Source organism: Malania oleifera, chromosome 4 (assembly GCF_029873635.1).
Source record: "Malania oleifera isolate guangnan ecotype guangnan chromosome 4, ASM2987363v1, whole genome shotgun sequence".
NCBI lineage: Eukaryota > Viridiplantae > Streptophyta > Magnoliopsida > Santalales > Ximeniaceae > Malania > Malania oleifera.
In genome coordinates, this window is record NC_080420.1 from 113,861,204 (window position 1) to 113,880,761 (window position 19,558).

The 19,558-nt window shown below is 35.3% G+C and overlaps 1 protein-coding gene across 1 annotated transcript; it reads left to right on the forward strand.

Moving 5' to 3' along the window:
* Positions 1–306: 306 nt before the first annotated feature.
* On the forward strand, positions 307–19,081 carry LOC131152680 (serine--tRNA ligase). Its single transcript, XM_058104481.1, has 9 exons — positions 307–618; positions 854–924; positions 3,949–4,110; positions 4,797–4,902; positions 13,256–13,449; positions 15,998–16,101; positions 16,188–16,371; positions 17,265–17,444; positions 18,532–19,081. The coding sequence occupies exons 1-9, from the start codon at positions 486–488 to the stop codon at positions 18,739–18,741; spliced, it is 1,344 nt and encodes a 447-aa protein (XP_057960464.1). The 5' UTR covers positions 307–485; the 3' UTR covers positions 18,742–19,081.
* Positions 19,082–19,558: the final 477 nt, after the last annotated feature.

Sequence of the window (19,558 nt, forward strand, 5' to 3'; positions counted from 1 at the left end):
TGTAGTAATTCTTCTAATATATGTTCTTTTATATTTTTGTGATTTTAAATTACATTTGTTAATCTTTCAAATGTTCATTTTGATCCTTGGGTTAGTTAAAAAACAAAAATGAAAATTCTTTTTACTAGGCCTTAATTTTTATTTTCTAAAAAATTTCTATATTGGTGGTTAAATTTTTAAAATTAATAGTGATTAAAGAAATGTGCATATTAAAGGATCCTAAACCCAAATTGCGATGTAATTTATTTTCATTTTCGCTTTTTGTTACCTTCCTAAGTTAGAAAGGTCAAGGTGGCCGGGTCGGGTCAAGAACTTGCTCCGAACATTGCCCGAACGTCAGACCCTGCCCCTAAAAGGTTTATGTGCAGAATACACACAACCACACCATCGGAGCTCGCTCTCGTCTTCTTCCTCGACGCTTCCGCCTCCATTCTTCTTCTCAGACTGGTACTGTGATTCCCCCCCGCAGAGAGAGAGAGAGAGAGATGTTGGACATCAATTTATTCAGAGAAGACAAGGGCCACAACCCAGAGCGCATCCGTGAATCCCAACGTCGCCGCTTCGCCAACGTCGATCTCGTCGATCAGGTCATCCGCCTTGACAAAGTATGGCGTCAGCGTAAGTATTAGCCATTTCCCCCTTCTCTGTTTGCTTCCCCAGAAAATGTGTGATAAGAAAAAGGAGAAGTGAAATTTCAAGCCTTAATTTTAAGTGCTAGTCTTGCCTCAAAGAAATCTGATGTGTCAAGATTTTTTTATGATAGTGTAGTGTGCGGAAATATAAGGTTTTATTTTTCTCAATTTCTCGTTAACAAAACAAAGCAATAACTTTCCTTTGTCTTTGGTAACTTCAGTTCAGTTCGAGCTCGACAATCTCCGCAAGGATTTCAACAAGATCAACAAAGAAGTCGCTCGTCTCAAAATCGTGCGTTATAATTTATTTTTGTGTTGCTTTGTAATATTTAGCTCTATAAAAATTTATTTGTTTAGTTGTTTATGTGTTGTCGACTTTCAGTTTATAGTAGTTGTTTATTTTATCTTATTTTTAAAAAAAATTTGTTAGCTCGTAAATTTTTTGTGATTGTATTTTTGTTTTTCTCCTTTGATATACTGAATTTATTAGTATATACTCTTTGATTGGGGGAAGTAGAGGAGGAGAAATTCTTCCCACATCTATTTTTTGGTTGACATAGAGTAGAGATGAGAAAAGAAGTGGAGAGGTGGAAGGAAAAAAGAGAGGAAAAATGTTACTTTTTTCTCCCAAATTTGAGAGATTTGGATAGAAATCAGTCAAAAGACTGAAGCATTTTGCAAAGTAGCTAGTTACCATTGTAATTGTATTGTATTTTTGGTTTTTGAAATGGAATAGGGTGGTGGAAATGAATTAATAGCTTTTGTGTAGAACTGTAGGAGGATGATAGTTTACAAAATAAAATTGGTGCTGCTTTAAAGAAAATAAGTATGTTAAAGTTGGTGTATTGCAACCAACATGGACTAGTCTAGGAATGACTGTTATCAAAGTTCACCATTTTCTATATTGGTTGGGGACACCAACTCATACAAAGTTATTTGTCTTAAAATAGTGCCACTTCCCCCTGTTTTTTTTTGTTTTGTAGGTTTCTGTCCTCTCTCTCTCTCTCTCACACACAAGCGTGCGTGCACACACACACACACACACACGTGCACGCACACACACACACGTGCGCGCGCGCACACACACACACACACGTGCGCACATATGCACACACACAAAATCAAACTAAGTGGAGTCTCTTCTCTTCTTTCTCAAAAGTTTCTTCTCTCTTCTCTGCACTTTTCTCAACTAGATAGGGTGTTGATGTTCTTGACCCTTTTCTTTATTTATCTTTGAATATACTTCTTTTTGTATTTAAAATTATTTTAAAATTTTTATTTATAATATTTGGGAATTCTTTTGTATTGAACTTAAATGCCTCATCATGTTTGCTTTTTGTTTAATTTTGAAAGAAAATTATGTCTTTTTAGTTAAATTGAACCTTTTTTTTTTTTTTTTCTCCTGGTAGAGAAATAAATTGATTAAAAGGAAGGAGGAGAGTCTATGGGGGGCAGAGGATAAGAGATCCACTGAAAAAAATGAAAAAATAATAATTACAAATTTACAATGAAGCTCCTTTCCATTCCCTATGTCTGACAATAACATTTTTGGAGCAGCCTCTTACTTATATGGGTCTCCTGCTTGGAGGCAACCCATCCCTTTGTCGACAATAACATTTTGGAGTGGCCTCTTAATTATCTAGGTTTCCCTCTTAGAGGCAACCCTAATTCTTCCTTGTTTTGAGACCTTGTGGTGGAGAGAATGGGTAGTAGGTTGGGGGATTGGAAGAGGGCTTACTTATCTTGAGGAGGTTGCATTACTCCTATTAGGGCTGCACTTTCTAACATTCCTATTTATTTTCTCTCTTTTTAAGATCCCAGCCTGGTTGGCAAATGCTTTGGAGAGGATTATGAGGGATTTTTTATGTTTAGGACTTAGGAGTGGGGAGGGTAAGAGAGATCATCTTGTTAGGGGCCTTGGGAATGTGGTGTGTATAAAAAACATTGCTCTAGTTGAAAATGGCTTTGCAGGTTCTGTTGGAGGTTGACACCCTTTAGCACATGGTAATTAGAAGCAAATATGGTTTGCATTAGAAAGTGTGGGATACCAGAGGAAGCGACAATGCTTCTCTTGCAAGTGTTGGAAATTCATCTCAGGTAGCCTACTTATTCTACCTTAGCTTCTTACTTGCACCCAAGATGGAAATTGAAATCTCATTCGACCCTGAGAGGATATTTGGGTGGGAGAGGTTTTTGTGGAGTCTTTGGTTCCCTGCATATTTGGACTGTCCATATTACATAGTTCGCCAGTTGGAGGGGGGCTCTCTCTTTCGGGATTTTCATTTTTTTGGAAATCTCTATGAGTGAGAGGTTGATGGCTTGATTAATTTGTTGGGAGTGCTTGATACTTAATTAGTTTAAAAATCAGGGCCTTCATGTGGACTTTGGCCCTTTATAGGCTAAATATAGATGACTTGATTAATTTGTTGAGAATGCCTGATACTCTTCTCCCCAAGTGAGAAATGACTCGAGGATTTGGGTGGAGATTCTTTTGGCTCTTTGTCGATCTCTCAGCTCATGAACTCCTCGAGTCCTTGTTCTTTCCCCTTGGATAATTTCGTCAAGAAGATAAAGTTTCCTTTAAAAATTAGGGCTTTCATGTGGACTTTGGCTCTTTGTAGGCTTAATACCAATGATTTGTTGCAGGCAAGGAGACCTTATAAGGCTGTCATTTGCTCCATGTGTTCTGAGTCAAATGAAACCACTGACCACTTGTTTCTCCACTGTTGTGAAGCAGCTTTGGGCCCTTTTATCTTCAGTTTTTTGTGTCTGTGGTGCTCCCTCAAACTGTTGATACTGTCTTGGTGGTGCCATACAGAGGTTTAGGAGGGGCAAGAAAGGGCTGGCCTTATGGAGGTGTGCTGTCTTCACCCTGTTTTGGACTTTGTGGACTGAAGGAAATGCTAGGATCTTTAATCGCAAAGCAACTCCTTCTCGTCTTATTTGGATAGAGTTGTCTTGAACATGGAATTTCACTGTCCTACTGTACCTGTCATGGTGTTTAGTGTATACATTGTGCAGAGGGGGCATACATGAGAACATATCATGTGGAGGGCACTTAAAAAGCCCATTCAAAATGTCAGAATCATTTCTCCGAACCAGAACAAGGCAGAGATTCTGCAACTTCTCCATTGTATTATCCATCCATAACCACTGCCCAACCTATGCTTTACAGAAATCAAACATTAAAAATTTCAGTTTGAATGCTTTTTTTTATCTATGGATTTTGTTCTCTTTGAAGCTTAACCTTTTTATGTGCTTTGTTCATTTGTTATTATTATTGGTCTAATACTTGGGGTTTTCTGGTTTGCAAAAGGCGGGTGAGGATGCAACTCAAATGATAAAGAACACTGATGAGAACAAGCAATCAACAGCGAAGAAAGATGCTGAAGTTCAGGAGGCCAAAGCAGCATTATATTCAATATTGGAAACAGTCGGAAATCTTGTGCATGATTCAGTACCAGTCAGCAATGATGAGGTACATTTTGTTCATTTTCATGGTAGTTAATATAGTTGTCAAAATTGTACAGTTCTCGATTCAGTTCAGTAGCATATTCAGTGAGCATTGCATCCGACACAAATCCTAATGAGCCTGTTGGTTACCATTTGAACCCATGTATTTAAAAATTCAAAAATTCACTACTTTTTACAACGAAAAAGCCTTAAAGCTTTTTCCAAGGGCCTTTAGAACCAAAATAAACAAATGTTTATACTTTTATCTCTCTTTTTATTTCAAAAATTTTTTAGAGAACTTTTTTATTGAGTTCTACAATTCCATGAGCTCTCCCTTTTGTTGATTCTCATCAAGAATAGTTTTTTCTGAAAATTGAAGTGTTTAGACATGGAGATTTTTAACAATTTGACATTTCAAAGGCAAGTCACTTTTTACTTTTCAAGTGTCTAATAAATGGCATAATTTTCATCCATACATAGATGTTATATTAGGGTACAAGATTGTTCAATTTTCATCTATATATTTCATTTTTAATATATATATATATCATTGTACAACGTTTTAAGTACACATTCACAACTCGGTTCAATTCTTGATTCTTGATTCACAAAATTAAGATTTTGATTCACAATTCAAACCTGATTTGACAACTATGGTCTAGTGTTTGCTCAGAATCTACTAGTAGCTCCCTTTTCAATTTATACTTGCAGGCCAACAATGCAATAATTCGATCTTGGGGAGAGAAACGAACAGAACCGAAATTAAGAAATCATGTGGAGCTTGTTGAGCTACTTGGAATTGCAGATATAAAGAAAGGTATTAATGTGAATGTGTTGTTTTAGATTGTCCAGTTCTAAAGGCTGGTCCCTTTTTTGGAAGTTAGAGCTTAGAATGATTAATATATTTTCAGTATAAATTGGCCGTGGTTTATTGTACATCTCCCTTTAGTTGTGTATTATACATTTGTTTTAAATCAATTGCAGTTTTATAATTTTTTATTTTTGGTGTAACATATTTTACTCAAGTTTGATGGCCAAAACTAAAAATGTTATTCTTTAATTAAGTGTGTCTAAGTGACTAGAATTTGGGAACTTTTGTTTTATCTAAAAGTGAGTACGTTGGTATATATAGGTCATTAAGAATCTGAGCAATTAGTAGTGGCAATTACAATCCATACCCATTAATCCACCCATATGCAGCATAATAATTGGGTTAGGGTACACCCATGTAATTTTATGAGTCATAATGGGCGACCCATCCAAAAATTAAATGAATAAAAATGAGTGTACCCGCTTAATCCATCAACCTATTTAAATTTCCAACTTGATTAATCATTAGTAATCTATTCAGTCCACCACATTTCAACCATACTATGATTGCATAATTAATATTATAATTTGGATATCTATGTATTTGTAACATAATTATAGATAGTTTAGTTCAAATATTTATGTAATATTTACGTTAGTATTTATGTACGTAATTGATTTTGTTCATCCAAACCAATTGTCATGCAAGCATTTATGTAATCATGTAATTTATTTGGTCTAGATAAGTCCGTAATTATGTAGGTATTTAACTATGTGGGCTGCACCTATCGTTTGAAATTAAACTACATAATTACGTAATATACTATTATTTGGAATCTATGTGCATAGTTTTATATAATTACGGATATCTCAGTTCAAATATGTACGTAGTTACGCAATTTGGAATGTACGTAATTGGTTCGGTGTGGTTATCCAAGCCAATTAATATGCATGCATGAATGTAATTACGAACCAAATATGTCTCTGTAATTATATAAATATGTAATTATAGTATTAGATACAATTATCGTTTGAAATTAAAGTGTATAATTACATAATCAATACTATAGTCTGGGAATCCATGTACATAAATTTATAATTATGGACAATTCAGTTCAAACACATACATAATTACGCAATTATGAGTGTACACAATTAGTTCGGTTTGACTATGCAAACCAATTACTATGCATGCATGCATGTACGTAACAAAGTTGGTTTGGTTAAGATATGTCCATAATTATATAGATATGTAATTATATTATTGGATACAACTATTATTTGAAATTAAACTATATAATTAGTTACGTAGTCAATACTATAATTTGGATCTATATACATAATTTTGTAATTATGGACACCTTGGTTCAAATATGTATGTAATTATGCAATTATATGTGTACACAATAATTTTGGTTCGGTTAGGCAAACTAATTAATATGCATGCATGCATGTACACAATTACGTAGTTAGTTCTGTTTAGATATGTCTGTAATTTTGTAGGTATGTAATTATAATATTGGCTGAACCCACCATTTGAAATTAAACTACATAACAACTCGAAGACCCACCATTTGAAATTAAACTACATAACAACTCGAAGATGTATCATATATGTACATAATTTTGTAATTATGGATAGTTTGGTGTTCGAATGTATATGTCATTACGTAATTGTGTATGCACGTAATTGTTTTGGCTTAGTTATCCACACCAATTAACATGCATGTACTTAATTATGTAATTGGTTTGGTTTAGATATGTATGTAATTATATACGTACGTAGTTATAATATTGACTATGCCTATCATTTGAAATTCAAATACTTAATTACGTTTATTTAACAATAATTTTCAATTGAGCAATAGATTGAATAACCCTCAAAGATGGTGGGAGATGTGCAATGATAACATTTGAGACATAGATCGAATAACCCTCAAGGATGGTGGGAGATGGATAACATTTGGAACTATAATTAATTTCACCTGATATTTACAATTGACTTTGAATGCTTTAAAATTAAATAGATAAGTTGGTTGATCCATGTGCCAATGGGTAGGGTCATAAATGGGTCAAATTATTTTTAATAAACTGATCATAAATGGATAAATGGGTTATTAATGACCCAACCCATCTTGATCTATTTAACATGTCTAATGATGAAGCAAAGACTAAAGGACAAGGGTTCGGACTACTGGGGAGAAATAATGGAATTTACGTGTACATCAAAAGTTTTCTTTTTAGTCCTAAGATTTTTGGCTTTTTCTTTTTCTCTAAATTTTTTTTGTGAACTTGTATGCATATTTGAGACTCCATGTATGTTGTTTTTGGATGATATTGTGTAACTTAACTATGGAGAGAATCTTTAAAATCTAACATTTCAAGATGAGTAGAGTAAGATAACACACATAAAATGCAATTTTAGTAACCGTGGCTGCAATAACGAAGAAAATGTTAAACTCGATGGTTAAGAAATTCGTATGAGTAGTAGATTTCATTAGCTTGGATCTATAATGCAAGTAGAATGAGAAATTAAAAAAGTGAGTGAAAAAGAAGTTGGGAAAAATATAAAGTTCTTTTGGTTTCTTGTATGATTGTGAGACACCTCTAAAATAAAGGAAAACTTTATAAGATAGCTTTAATGCTGGTTCTGTTGTGTGGGGCAGAATATTTGGCAGCTAACAGATAAATCATCCAAAAAGTAAATGTAGTTAAAAATGGGGATTTTAAGATGGATGAGCAGTGTAACTCAAATATAGTAATGGTAATTTAGTAGTAGTACTTGCAGAAAATAAGAGAAATGTCGGTGAAGATGGATTCGGCACTTGCATATCCATAGTAAGCATTATTTTGTAGACTGAACAATACTTCAGTGATGAAAGAGTGATTAGTTGATGTTAGATGCTATAAGAAGAGGGAGGTATAGGGCCTATAGGCACATCAAAGATTTTCTTTGAGTCCTTATTTTTTTGTTCTATTTATGTATGAACTCAGTATGCGCACCCAAAGTGAGGTTTCATATTGTGTGTTGTTTGTGGATGATATTAACTAATCTAAATTACTGTTTTGACTTGGCTCGATTTGAATACACCCCTAATCCAACTCAAACCCTATCTTCAAATCAAACCATAAACCTGATCATCCTATGAAAATTTTTCATTGTAAGAGGACCAACTGCTTCTTTATGGCTTAGAAAACAGTCCAGGAATTGCTGAAAAACTCAACAGTTGTCAGAAACATCCTGTGCCCTTCTCCGAATCTCAAGAGTCCTTCCATATTTCTCAAAACCAGCTGGATAGTCACAAAACCCTCTGTTCTTTTATCTATAGGTTTGTGAAATACCATTGCCAAAGGAGTCCTTGAGCACCCCCACACATCTGCTGATTCACGGCAGCTCTGACCCCAGGTGGCATTGGTGCGTGAGACATCTTCCCATCCTAATTTGGTTGATATTTCTTCCCCCCAGCCACCCCCCCCCCTCCCCCCCAAAAAAAAAAAGAGAAAAAAAATCCAACAATTTTCTATTGTTTGCTCGTGGCAAGTTGTTAGTTGTTGTTTAGTACTATTAAGGTCAATGGTGAGTTTCTTGGGGCAGTGGCAGTGCTTGTATGTTGTTTTTTTGTGGGCTGTGGCTGTGTAATGTCAAGTTGTTGGTGATTTGTTTGTGGTTGTTTTAGTCGTTCACTTTGTTTGTGGTTGTCCTGGTTGTTTTGGCTGCTCACCTTGTTTGTAGTTTGTCAGTGTTGGGATGGAGTCCATGAATTCTAAAAGCATGTTCTCTTCATCATTGGCACGAACAACAACCGAAAAGTTTGATGGAAAGAATTATGTTTAGTGGTCTAAGGCTGTTAAGGCTTATTTGACAAGATTAGGTAAATCTACCACAGTTGTTCCAATCTAGGCGTTTTGATGATAAAAGTAAAGAAGTGTGGGTTCAGGAACACACATTGATTGTTCCCCTCTTATGGAACTCGATGGAACCTCAAATTGTATGGATGTGCATGCATCTAGATGTATGCAAGGAGATTTGGGATTGTCAAGCTCTTGTATTCCAATAACATTACGAGTATGTACAATCTATCCTTTGAGATTTTCAGTTACAACAGGGAGATAGGAGTGTCATAGAGTTGCGGAGAAGAAGTGTATCCATGAGGAGTTTAATGTTGTGTAACCTATAACTATCGGGTTTGAAACCTGAGTTTGAGGTTTCCGGTCCCATCTACTTGGTAGTGTAGAGTTGCAATACTTTTTCAATGTTTGCTCTCGTATATTTCATGCTTCCTCTAGCACGAATTCCCTAACTCTTGCTTTGAGAGGATTGCTTTGTTAATAGGGCGATTATGGATTTCACCCAAGTAGTTGCAAAGGCTCTCAAGGTGGTTCAAGTGGCCCTAGGGGAAGAGATGGATGAGGTAGCGGCCCTCTTTGCAACTGCACTCATTGTGGATAAGGAGGTCATGCTATTGAGCAGTGTTGGGATCTCCGTGGTAAACTACCTAGTGTCGCCCATGTAGCCACTGCTCATTCCACTCTCGAGCCCAAGTCGGGAGCAGCGTACTATATCTATAATAGAGGGAGAATATTCCAAATTCTTGTAGTATCAAGCATCCATCAAGTTTCCTTCCTACTACATCTCTTGCTCAGATAGGTATCCCTATAGCTTGCTTGTCATCTAGAATTTCTCGCCATAGTCCTTGGGTGAATAGGTATACCTAATTTCTTCTCTACACTATAGTATTCTGAAAACTTACCTCATGTAGTCATGTTATCCTCTCTAATGGGCCCACCACTACCATTAAGGGAATTAGGACTTTAAATCCCACATTCTCAGTCTCTCATCCTTTGGTTTTGTGTATTTTCAAATGTCAAGCTCCCTTTTAGTCGCATACCAGTAAGCAAGATTACCAAATCCATTAATTGTTAACGTTGTTCTTAGATTTTGTGGTCATTCAAGATTTGAAGATGTGAAAGACAATTGAAGGAGGATGTGAAGCAGGTGGACTTCACTACTTTGAGCTGCTATCTCCTTCTATTACCTACGCTGTTGATGCCACACCACTCCAAATCCATTGTTGCATAGGTTATCCTTTGTTGGAAAAGATAAAACAACTAGTTCTACTTTGATTCCCGTGTATAGTCTGAGTGTGAGTCTTGTTGTTGGGAAAGCATCATCATGTTCTTTTTTCTTCCCAAGTCAATCTTGTGCTATAAGATGCTTCTTTTTGGGCTGCTGGTGTACTTATAAAGGATATTGTAGTTATAGCCCTAAATGGTAGGGGTGTTCATGATGGTGGCTTAAGGGAAGAGAGTCTCCTCTAGTTTCTACTGCAACACCTTTGGTTTCCTTATCTAGTGATCCCATTACCCTCGATGTTGATCCTCCCATTGCTTTCTAGAAAGATAATCGTATATGTACACAGCATTGCATGCCCAACTTGTTTTTCGCTATAAATTCTTGTCATTATTGTTTTGTTACTATTCTTTTGTCGCTCCTCCTAAGTTTGTTTATGAAGCCTTAGCTCACATTGTATGGAAGAATGCAATAGGGTGAAGAGATGAATGCATTGCAGGAAAATGATACTTAGGAATTGGTATCTCTTCCTCTTGATAATTCTGTGGTTGGTTGTTGCTAAGTAATATATTGTGAAAGTCAGCCTTGATTGATTAATCCCTCGTTTTAAGGCACGTCTAATTGCTAAGGGATATACTTTGGTGTATAGTTTCAATTATAAGCTTGTCTCAGTACGTTTGCTCATCTCTTTAGCCACTACTTGTCATTGGCCTCTACATCAGTTAGATGTGAAGAATGTCTTTATAGGTTTATTTTGAGTGATCACCTAGGTTTCTTGTTCAAGGGGGTTAGGATTTCGGCTCTAGAAATCATTGTATGAGCATGGTTTGGTCATTTCAGTGTTGTAATACTTAAGTGTGGATTCTGATGGTGTGTAGTAGATCACTATGTGTTTTTTCACCATACTCCATTTGGTAGGTTGCTGATTATTGTATATGTGGATGACATTATGATTACTAGTGACAATTATCAAGGCATCCATGGCCTAAAACATTTTCCACTAAGTTTCAAACCAAAGATATGGGACCGTTGAAGTAGACTTTGTGGGTGTAGAAGTATCCTGATCTTGTATAGGAACCGTTTTATCAAAGTGGTAGTATGTCCTTGATCTTTTGAATAAGATTGGGTTGCTGGGATCCAAACCTATTGATACAATGATGGGTCCTAATAGCAAGTTAGTGCCAGATGTGTAATTTGTTGCCCAACCTAGGACGGTATTAGAGACTTGTTGTAAAGTTGAATTATCTTACAGTCACTTGACCATATATATGTCCGAGAATAAGTCACTAGGATGCTGTAATTCACATCTTGAGATATCTCAAAGGTGCACCTAGGAGAGGCCTCTTATATCAAAATTAGGGTCACACTTATATTTATGGATATATAGATGTAGATTGAGCCAATCCAAGCACATTGGAGGAGTTTTTGGCAATTTCTTTTGTTGAGTTTGGTAGGAGTAAGGAAGGAATAGTGCTACAGGATTGTGCTCTATTTGCAGTATTTTGGGTTTTGTGGAAGGAACATAACAGGTGCATATTTTCAGGGAAGAAGTTATCATTTTTGTTGGTGTGGAAGAAGATCCTTTATTTGGCTTCTCTTTGGTGTTTGGGTAATGGAAACTTCAAGGGGATGTGTTCTTTGGATATTCAGCATGATTGACATTCTTTGTTGACTTTTCAGGGAGTGCTGATTTTCATTTATTGTACTTTGCACTTTTTGGTTTTCTTTTTTTGTTTCTCTAGAGTTCCCTAGTTTTCACCAAGGAGATGTCTCTTCTCTTGATTGTACATTCTTAATCTATCATATGAATTTCTTTTGCTATTGAAAGAAAAAAGATGCAGATTGTGCCTCGTCTTCTTCTGGAAGGAGATCCACAACTGGGTATTGTATCTTTGTTGTTGGTAATTTGCTTTCCTAGAAGAATAAGAACAAAATTGTGGTGGCCAAGTCAAGTGCTGAGTCAGATTATAGGGCCATGGCACAGTACATGTGAACTTGTTTGGTTGAAGAACGTTGTGGAAGAACTGGGTTTTTCACATTATTAGTCTATGAAATTGATGTGTGAATGTGTGATAATTAAGTTGCTATTCATATTGCCTCCTCAATCTTCATTGGGCAAACAAAATACATTGAAGTCAATTGTCACTTTGTTCGGGAGAAACTTGTGCAGAAGTTAATTAAAACCGCTTATGTGAAGTTTGATTTGCAACTTGCTGACTTGTTCACTAAAGCTTTCGGAGGTGCTTATGTTAAATTCATTTGTAATAAGCTAGGACCATATGATATCTATGCTCCATCTTGGGGATGAATGTTGAATTGTTATTTTGATCATTTAGTATAATTAGTATCTGCTATTGTTATGTTAATAAGCATGAGTCAGCAAGGATATTGTGTTCACTGGTATGTACTTGACATATATTCTAAATAGAGGGAGAGACCTATCATTTGTGATTATGTCTTTTGTTTTACCCAGTATCTCAACACTAACAATGACAGATTACAAAAGTAAATGTTGTTAAAATGAGGGTGTTAAGGTGGATGAGCAGTACAACTTCGGCATATTCATAGTAACTAGTAGTTGCACGCATGAAATAAGAGAGGGCAATAAAATGGTTGGACACTTGCAACATAGACCAAGTAGAACTTTAATGAGAGAGAGTGGTTGAATTTAGATGATATAGGAGAGTAGAGGGGCATACCTAAAATAAATTCCAGTAGAGTATAGCCATATAAAAAGGATTTAATAGCATTTCAAGAGTGTAATTTTTTGAGGTATTACCTAGATTGTGCAAAATGGGGAAAAATTATTGACATAGAGAACCCCTTCCGGTGGAACTTAAGGGGCGGTTGCTTGTATTTTCAATTGTTTTATCAAATTGAAAAACATCACCATATGCAAGTTTGGAGTGTAGTGTGACCAAACTTAGAAATTGAACATGTGCCATAAATTTTCTCATAGAATCCATAGTTTTTATTGAGAAATTAACACTTGCATATAGATTCAGTTTTATAGGTCAATGACAATTTGATCTACCTGACTATCATTTGGATTTTAATCTTTTTTATATGATAAATTGTTATTTATCTTCCTAGTATAAAAGCGTTCACATGGGTGCATACAATCCTTTAATTTGGCGTGTGAATTTAATAATTGTTGGTTTATTACAATAATTGATAGAGATTTATGACATATGTTATGGGATTGACTCCATCGTCGTTTATTTGTTTCTCCCCTGCTCATGAAGTCAGGTGTATTTATTTTAATTGAACTTTATCTTTAAAATACTAGGTGCTAATGTGGCGGGCGGTAGAGGATTCTACTTGAAAGGTGATGGTGTACGCCTTAACCAGGCTTTGATTAATTTTGGTCTTGATTTTTTGGAGAAAAGGGGATACACAATGTTGCAAACTCCATTCTTCATGAGAAAAGATATTATGGCAAAGTGTGCTCAGTTAGCCCAGTTTGATGAAGAACTTTACAAGGTAAAATTTCTAAAATCAAGACAGATCATCAGTGCCATGTGTGGTTTGAAGTTTCCATGAATGTATCAAAATTTCAAATAACATTTCTGTTTTAACGGTCTTGAAAACGGAATAGGGGGTTTGGGTGGTGAGGGGTGTTTCAGTTCCCATTTTACAGCATTTCCTTTGATATTTCTATGAACAATTCAGAATTTATCAAAATATTGAAATAAATTGGTAAAAAAATAGTCTATGGAACATTTTAAGATTGAATCTTTGAATTCCAAAATCCTCCAATATTGAAATTCAATATAGTACCTTTTTTGCAAAATTTTGATGCATATTTTGTGTTTCAATAAATTTGGTAATTTTGACAGGTCTTCAACTATATTATAAGCCATCTCAAGTGAAAAAGCCAAAACAACTTTCTATTTGACCTTTAATTTCCAAATGGGTTTTATATCTGCATTTTTTTGAATATGATATTTACTTAATTTATGAATTGCATTCATATTAGTTGGGGTGTATTTAGTGTTCTTATAGTTTTTAGTCATGCTTATTTTTCTAAATCAGGCATTACTATATAATTGTGTTTTATTTACAGTAATGTAGTTCTAAACATGCATTAGCATCCCTATTAATGGTTCCCAAAGTTTCATTAAAAAAAATCCATGTTTTACAACTAGTTTACTTTTTTTTTTTTTTTTTCCAAAATAGAAATGAAAATTCTAGTGGAAATTTTCATATTGTTGGTGCCTCACAATAAGATTTTATTTGTGTTGGTGAACTCATAATTAATTTACGTTTTTAGAAGTTTTACTGTTTGTCCAAGATGTTATCAGGCAGTGAACTGCATCTTTTGAATGTCTTGAATGTAAAATATATTGTAACAGGAAGTTTTCTTTAGAGCTCTCACGTGAGGCATTTGGTTCCCCATTGAGCTTAATATTAACTCATTAAATGAGTTGCTTCCTGTAAAAGTCGCGTGGTAGTCAGCTTTGCAAATGCAAATATAGGGTATAGGCCCTCAAATGAGTAATACTTTGTGGACTTGTTGGTAATATATTGCTACCACTTGACTAATGTTTGGTTAGTTACCAGAGAGGAGAAAGGAAATGAAATAAAACTGACAAATGCATGAAAGAAAGGAGAAGAGAGAAAATTTTAATATTTTCATTGTTTGTGAAGAGAAAAATAACAAACTAAGCCTTAAGTCCCACTGGGTGGGCTCAGCTACATGAATCCTTTTTTGCCCAATTTATGCGATCATGGACAATTTCCTTCGACAAATTCAGGGCTATTAAATCTTATTATCTCATTATAAGTTATTTTATTTCTACCCCTACCCATTCTATTGTCCCTCAAAATAACTAACTCACTCCTTCTCACAGACGCATTATGTGGCCTACAATGCAAGTGCTCAAATCATTTGAATCATCCCTCGCTTATCTTCTATAGAGCTATGCCTAACTTACTGTTAATATGTTCATTTCTTAATTTATCATTTAATGCTATACCACTCATCCATCTTAGGATTCTCATCTCAGCAATTTTCATATTTTAGATTTGTTGTTTCTTAGTCACACAACATTTGGATTCATATAGCATATAGCTGGTCTTAAGTCATCCTATAAAACTTTCCTTTTAATTTTAAGGGCATTCTTTGATCACAAAGCATGCGCAAAATACTTCTCCATTTTACCCAACCTGCTTTAACTCTACGTATTACATCATCTTCAATTTCTCCTTCAAGTTGCATAATAGATCCAATGTATCAAAATGTCGTAATGCATAATAGATCCAAGGTATCACCATGGAACCTCATTTTAAATACTCTAGTGAGTTCATCCATCACTAAAGCAAAAAGATTAGGACTCAAAGCAGATCCTTGATGTACACCTATTGTGATTAGAAATTCTCTAATCTCTTCACCTATACTCCCAACACTAGTCATTATTCCATCGTACATATCCTTAATGACATTCGTATACCTACTACATACACCTCTTTTTCCTAGAACCCATCATAAAACTTCCCTAGGTACCAAAAAGGGGAAAATTAAATGACTAAAAAACTAAAAATTTGAAGGCAAAAATTGTTCCTTGTGCTTTTAACTATCATGCATAAACATGCTTTAAAAATTTTCCCTTCAAAATCACATTTTTTAGAGCAAAAATTTGTTGGCCCAAAACCAGAAGGGAAAGTTTCATGTAATTTTCCTTTCTCTTTTCTTTTTCATCCCTCTTAATCTACAAAGAAAACTCGATGTATGTGAACAATTAAACAAATTGCCTCAAGTGCTGCTTCTCTTGCTTTCCTTCAATGTGACTTTCATTTTCAGGATGTAGAAATTGTATTCATTTCCTTGTGTGGTTGATAAAACAAACTTTGTGCGTTGAAGCAAATTATTTTTCCTGCAATCATTTGTTGCTTTTCTTTTGACATTTGTCCCCTGGATTTTACTAATTTTTTGTATGTTAAAATGCTCTGGGTTTTATGGAAAAGATAAGCTAAATTTGAGAATTCTGTAAGGTTAACATGACTTTTTTCTTCTTTGGGTGTTCAAAAGGTTACTGGTGAAGGAGATGACAAATACCTGATTGCTACAGCTGAGCAACCACTCTGTGCCTATCATTTAGATGATTGGATCCATCCTTCACAGCTACCCCTAAGGTTTTTCTTTGGTGAACCAGTGTTGGATGTATGGTTTTTAAAGATTTGTGGTGGTTTTTGCTCATAACTATTATGTCTTCTTCCAGATATGCTGGATACTCATCTTGCTTCCGTAAAGAGGCAGGTTCTCATGGTCGAGATACTTTGGGAATATTCCGGGTTCATCAGTTTGAGAAAGTGGAGCAGTTCTGCCTTACCAGTCCTAATGGCAATGACTCTTGGGACATGCATGAAGAAATGATAAAAAATTCAGAGGAATTTTACAAGATGGTATAAGATGTCCTCAGAATGTAGGACGTTCCAATTTTGTTTCTTTTATCTTATTTTCCATTTTTTATTGCTTCAAAAACTATAGGATTTATTATTTTTATGCATTTCCATGATTATTGTGCCAACTTATTAGTTTGAAAGCAAAAATAGAGGGAGAGGGTAAGACAATAATGTTTAAAAAAATTATCCTGACTCACATCACAAAATAAATCTGCCAGCTTGTAAACTCTGGTGCTGTGGTAGTTGAAATTTTACTCAACAGGAGAACTAGAAAAAGGGGTCGGGGGAAGAGTGGATGTAGAAACCTCCACCCCCTCCCGCCCCCCTCCCCCTCCCCCTCAGGCGCAGTTTCACACACAAGAATGGAAAAAAGAAAAAAAAAAAATCAAGCAAAAATAAGAAAAATGAAAAATAAGAATAGGTGGAAAGTAAAAAAAATCCAACAGTAGACCACTCTAGTCTGCTGTGTTTTACGTTCTAGAGGGAAATTTTCGTGAATGGGTTCCCCATGTTGACCCGACTATCAAGTAATGTGTTATTTCTTGGAATCTAACAATAAACTCTGGTGCTGTGGTAGTTGAAATTTTACTCAACAGGAGAACTAGAAAAAGGGGTCGGGGGAGGAGTGGATGTAGAAATCTCCACCCCCTCCCCCTCAGGCGCAGTTTCTCACACACAAGAATGGAAAAAATATAAAAAAAATCAAAAATCAAAAATAAGAAAAATAAAAAATAGGAATAGGTGGAAAGTAAAAAAAATCCAACAGTGGACCACTCTAGTCTGCTGTGTTTTACGTTCTAGAGGGAAATTTTCGTGAATGGGTTCCCCATGTTGACCCGACTATCAAGTAATGTGTTATTTCTTGGAATCTAATAATAATTTCTTCATCACAGCTAAACATCCCCTATCAAGTTGTTGTGATTGTTTCTGGTGCTTTGAATGATGCGGCCGCAAAGAAGTATGATTTGGAAGCATGGTTCCCTGCATCCAGTACTTACAGAGAACTTGTGTCCTGCTCCAACTGTACAGACTACCAGTCCAGAAGATTAGAAATTCGATATGGGCAGAAAAAGGTTAGTACTGTTTTTCCAAACTAAAAAAATAGCCATTAGTTTCTTAGGAGCTCCACATCTATTTCCCTGATTACAAATGAGTGAGTTCCATGCTAAAAATGTGAGGGTTACCATATCGAAAAGTGCATTTTATACAATATCTTATGTAAATTTGACAGATTGGAATCCCTTTGGTGCCATCTAATAAATACTTTTTTGACTTGTGTATATATATACTGTGTAAATTCAGCAATTAAAGTGAATACTAAAGTGAATAGTTTCATGCATTCTTTGCAGAGAAGACTACATAGGAAAAGTAGGCAATGTTGACGGTTTTGGATGTGATGGTTTCAAATAAACTTAGGTTATGTTTTAGTTCATAGAATGAAGAATTTGATAGTTTATATTAAAAAAAAAATTGATACTGTCATAAAACAAATGACAATCCAAAATTTTTTATGAATCTATAACAAGAAATGGACAAGGAATAACTATTGCCAAATTTCACCATGGAAATGCCTGTTCCTTTTATATTCCACATTGGTTGTAATAAAAGGAATAAGACAAGGAATAACTATTACCTCTAGTCCCAAATTTCTCGTATTCCATCTTATTCCCGCAAATCAAATGTAACCTTAATTCATCTCCCATATCTATTTGTCTTCCATGAGTTGAACTTTGTCACTCTAGGATGCTTTTCTCCATTTTAACATCATATTTCTTATCAGACATAAATTCAGACTACAAGTTGCTCCAAACCTTATATTTACATTTTTTTTTTGTAATTGTGGGAAAAATACAAAATGGGTATTTTCTGCTAGCATTTTTTGAAAAAAATTGCATGTGTAGCGAGTAAGGTAGGTTTGCCAGTACAAATATAGTACCAACATTTGAAACTTTTTTAAAAAAGAATTGTAGAACATGTTTAAAAGACATGGTTGGGGTGTGTCACCACGTTAGTGGAAAATAGACTTAGCGTTTGCTAAATATGATTGTTTTTCCTTTATCTTTGTTGATAGCATGACCTGAATCCGTTCTATGTATGTATGAAGGATTTTTCCCCCCTTTGCGGTTGTATGATTGTTCAATGCATGTTTGTTTGCTGCAGGGTAATGAACAGGCAAAGCAATATGTTCACTTGTTGAACTCTACCCTAACAGCAACAGAGAGGACTCTTTGCTGCATTCTTGAGAACTATCAAAGAGAAAATGGACTCAAAATACCTGAAGCTTTGCAACCATTTATGGGTGGGAAGACTTTCCTACCATTCCAGAACAAGCCAGCTCCCGAAGCGAAAGGGAAGAAATCCAAGCCCTAGTTAATTAACACAACATTGGATTTTCCTTATTGCAGTAAAATTTAGGGGAGTTTTAAGTTAACAGTCCAAAACAATCCCCCTCCCAACTCTCCCCAAACCAACCAAAAAAAGATAAACCAAAGCAATTGAAGGAGCAGCAGGAACCTCCATTGTTTTATGAGGTGCTTCCAAACAATTTTGAGCTATGATTTTGTAATTCATGTCATGAAGTTGGTACTGTAAGATCATAGGGCTTCTATGGATTTTGTAAGTGGTTGACAGGACTTGGGCTTGTGGATTTTCCTTTGGACATTTTTTGAAGGCCAATATATTGGAGAAATGACATATTTTAAGTACTCAACCATCTGCTGTGTAGTTGCAAAATTTGATGCAACCTTGGGGCAAATTAGCACCAATATGGAAGCAAGCTAGTAAAGAGAGTAGGGAAGAAAGTTGCAAGTTCTTTTATAATGATTCAGCTATCCTAACCCTATATGCTCTCCCAAGGTTCCAATCACCTTAAAATCCACTATTACTAATGAAGCTTATAACCTATTTAGCATTTACTTTCACAGAGAAAATGACACCATGCTCTGAATACAAGGGCAAGGATATTCTCAAAAGGATAGATAGACTATTTGAAACTCAAGTGTGAAACAAAAAACATGAAGTAAGTTATTAAGATATGACAAGAGTTTCTAAGATTTTCTCTCTTCAAAAGAAGAAGAGGGAGTCTTAACAGATTTGGGCTGAGGGGGCATGCATATGTATCTTTGGTGTTCAAACGAATGTATATTTGCGGAATGTAGTAGGTGTTTGCATCAGTTCTATTAGATGG

What these genes read in the sequence shown, in the direction of transcription:
- LOC131152680 (XM_058104481.1), top strand. Translation starts at nt 486, where the DNA reads ATGTTGGACATCAATTTATTCAGAGAAGACAAGGGCCACAACCCAGAG. An exon ending in AAGTCGCTCGTCTCAAAATC is followed by an intron (nt 925 to 3,948) that starts GTGCGTTATAAT and finishes GGTTTGCAAAAG; the next exon opens with GCGGGTGAGGATGCAACTCA. An exon ending in TTCGATATGGGCAGAAAAAG is followed by an intron (nt 17,445 to 18,531) that starts GTTAGTACTGTT and finishes TGTTTGCTGCAG; the next exon opens with GGTAATGAACAGGCAAAGCA.